At 45.1% G+C, this 3859-nt stretch overlaps 1 protein-coding gene across 1 annotated transcript; it reads right to left on the bottom strand.

Moving 5' to 3' along the window:
* Positions 1 to 204: 204 nt before the first annotated feature.
* On the bottom strand, positions 205 to 786 carry LOC111257073. The gene has a single exon (XM_022826104.1). The coding sequence runs from the start codon at positions 784 to 786 to the stop codon at positions 205 to 207; it is 582 nt and encodes a 193-aa protein (XP_022681839.1).
* Between the last annotated feature and the right edge of the window lie 3073 nt (positions 787 to 3859).

Genomic DNA, 3859 nt, shown 5'->3' with positions numbered 1-3859 from the left:
GATATTCGTTCTAGCTGTGGCTCTAGACATAGCAACATACAACTGACCATGAGAGAACACAGGGGCGGGCAGGTACACACCCACATTTGGTATAGTTTGGCCCTGTGACTTGTTGACCATCATGGCGAAGCTGAGCCTAATAGGGAACTGCTTCCTCTTAAATTGGAATGGGAACATCTCATCGTCAGAGGGGCACAACGGTATTCAAGGAAGGAAAACCCTCTTTCCGGCATGTTGTCCTAGCACAATTTCAGCATCGATTGAATTTTTTTGGAAGCCTCGAACCACCAACCTTGTACCATTGCACAATCCATTCGCAGGGTCGATATTCCTAAGCAATATGACCGGGCAGCTGATCTTGAGCTTTAGCAAATGTGGAGGAAGCCCGTTGGGAGTCAATGTGTTAAGGAACTCTGATGGATAGTAGTTATGCGGATCATCAATCGCGGAGTCGAAACTATGGTACACCATCTCCCCACCCTGGAACATGCCGATCATCTTGATATTAATATTGTCCACCCAATCATTACGTGTAGATAGAATCGCTCTGGAGGTGATGTAGTCCTTGCTTGTCATGTTTGCATTGAGGTTTGGAAAGATGCATTCAATCAACATGTCAAGATCTTTCTCAGAATCCCCAAAGTATGGGACACATATATCGTCAGGAAGACATACATCACCATCTCCGTTAACCTCCTTCGTGTCACCACCAATGCGCAGTAGATATTCCGCAAACCACGGGTCACTCTGCGCCCTCATGTTGTGCACGAGCTTAAGGTGGTGCATGGATTCCCAAAGATACGACCTCCGTAGAGAAGCATCGACTATCTGCGCCCTGGATCCTTTCCGTACAATAGGGAGAACCTATCTGAAATCCCCTCCAAAGACAACAGTCTTCCCACCGAACGGCAGATCCTGCCGGCCATTATATCACGTAGGTTGTTGTCTAGGGCTTCCATAGCTTGCCTCTTTGCCATAGACGCCTCGTCCCAAATGATGAGAGATGCTTGCTGCAGTAGCTTTGCAGTACCACTCTGTTTGGTAAAACTACAACAACCACCATCCTCAAGAGTAAGGGGTATCTTGAAACATGAGTGGGCCGTCCTCCCACTAGGCATTATAGACGCTGCGACACCAGATGTAGTTGTAGCAATGGCAAGCTTATTCTGATTGCGAAGGGTTCCGAGAAGTGCCCTGTACAAAAATGTCTTTCCTGTGTTGCCAGGTCCATCTACAAAGAACAAACCGCCTTGTTCGGTGTCCACTTTGGACATTATCTCTTCGTAGGCAGCCCTCTGCTCCTCGTTTAGGGAATCAGATAGTCCCACATCCTCCAGATCCTGATCAATGCTTGCCTCCTCAAATATCTCATGAGGGATACCGCTAGCGTCGTCATATGCGTCGTCAATTGCTGGGAGAGGGAACGACCTTATGTCCTTCCCCATAGATTGCAACATATTTCTAATGTCAATCAAAACCATCTGTTCCACCAGACTCGGGTTTGGATTGTTGCGCCTGTAGTCTTCTGACATTGCGTCAAGGTGTTTTGTCCACAACCCAAACACATCATTCGGCTCGCAGAATACCAATATTGTCACGAATAACCTACGCAATGAGGATGGCATATGGAACAAACTGTTTTCAGTAAGACACTCATCAAGTGTATTATCTTCTTCGATTAGGCCTCGCCTCTCCGCAGCTTCACGGAACGAGGGTAGGAGCACACCGTCAACAGTCCTTAGGTCCCTGTATGAAGTAGCCCCAGCAACATGGTTCAGAAGAACCCGAAGAAAGTAGCGTTCCCCCTCAGCCGGATGAGCCAATACGAGTCTCCCGACTTGGTATACGGCGTTTTTCCTTGGTTTCCAAAATTTACCATTGGACTCCCAAGTATAATGCTTCGGAAAGTCATGGTACAAGATTCCTCGAGATTCCTCATGAAGCCTGTTGTAGTCAAAGTACGCTGTCAGCATTGACTCGTCGGCACCTGGATACTTGACAACCCGTTCGATCTTGTCCCGTTTATGATATGTAACCATATGCATGTCGGGAAGATGAAGCTGCAACTGCTGCACTGGTGGATGGTTCTTGCTCAAGTCAAAGCCATATATCCTCCACATCACTTCTGGAGGTGTCACCCACCGGGCCTCTCTGTACTGTGTGATCTCATCAACGTTCCCCTTGTCATCTTTTTTTCCAGCCTCCCTAACAGCCACAGACGCTCTGTCATGGCCCTTGTATATGTATTTGAATAGGTATTTCACAGATTTAATGCTACTACATGCCTCAACATTGATGTGGCAATTGAAAGTATGTAGCAGACATGGGTTGTATGGGACGACCCACTGATTGTCCAGGATGTGACCTCTAATTATTTCCTTACGACCATCATCGCGTCGCCGATAGATGGGGTACGAATCCTTACCTTGCGATGTTGAATCGCAGAATGGCCGCGGGTAACGGTTTTTGCATGAAGTACGTCCCCTTGTGCATGGACGTAATGGATTTAGCGTCCCGCATGGGCCATGCATCATATGCTTCGTCACCATCCTGTAGAGGTCAGGGTACTTCTTCTTGTTTGGTAGCTCAGCAGAGATAAGCAGGTCATACTTTTCTGGACACGTGATCTTGTACTTCCTCTGCATTATTAGAAAAAAGTGTGCATGCGGCAAGCCCCTCTTCTGGAACTCCATGACATATACGAATGCACGGACCTTTCCAAGTATGTCCTTTTCCATCAACATCTTCTTAAGCTCCTCCAACTTTGCCCTGAACACTCGAGAAACAAGATCTGGACGGTCCTGTGGACTCTGACCAGAATAAAGCTCATTCTTTATCTCATCCCAATTAGGATTGCACGTCATTGTGAGGAAGATATCTGGTTTACCAAACTTTCGCACCAGAGCCATCGCATCCATGTACCGACGCCTCATATTACGGGGCCCTCCAATGAAAGTCGGCGATAGCACAGTACGCTTACCAACCTTATCAGCATCTTCCACCCCCGTACGCCAGCTGTCAACCAAACCTTGATACAGGTCAGCCCTAAGAATGTCCTGATTGTTGCGGATGTAGTCTAGACGTGAGCTTTCGATCTTAACGTAGGTGTCGACTGCAAACTGCTGGAATAGACGCTTGCCGTATAGTATAGGATTAAAAATCCCAGGCCGCATCTGGAATTTGTAGCAATAGTAATCACGCACGGAGACACATTTATTTCCAGCAGACCCTACACACATAAACATTGTTCATGTTCAGTGGCGGGCGCAGGATCTGGACTATGGGTATTCAAAATTGGAGATGGCAAGAAAAAAAAATTTGATAGAGTAAATTATAATTTTATAACATAGAATTAAGTGGTAGCATCATTGATTAATAAAATTGATCACAAATTAAAATTGTCCAGCTACTAATGATCAACATATAAAAGTGGCAACATGTGAAATAAATAAAGGCTAAAATATCAAAATGGTAACAAAGATTACTACTTACAAGCTATAGGATAACTTTCCGTTCTGCCATGCTTTGAAAATGAGCGATGATGTCCTTATCCATAGCTTGCATGAAGAATTCCCTTTCAATCAATGTGACCAAGCAACCATTCAAATATTTCTGCCCCATCTTACTTCTTCTCTTGTTCTTTATCAAATTCATTATTGAAAAGACCCGCTCAACACCAGCAGTTGCAACAGGGAGAACAAGCACCAATTTGAGAAGTTTATAAACAATTTCATACTGAGAAACCTTTCCTTGTTTAACTAGCATCATAGACAACTCTGCTAGACTTCTCAAATTTTTGAAGTTTTCATCATTTCTGACATCATTGATATAGTGGTGCAACTGAAAATGAAGCTGGTGT

This window comes from Setaria italica, chromosome IV, assembly GCF_000263155.2.
Source record: "Setaria italica strain Yugu1 chromosome IV, Setaria_italica_v2.0, whole genome shotgun sequence".
In the NCBI taxonomy this organism is placed as follows: domain Eukaryota; kingdom Viridiplantae; phylum Streptophyta; class Magnoliopsida; order Poales; family Poaceae; genus Setaria; species Setaria italica.
Note: the sequence above shows the minus strand (reverse complement) of the source record. Positions and strands in the feature narration are given on the sequence as shown.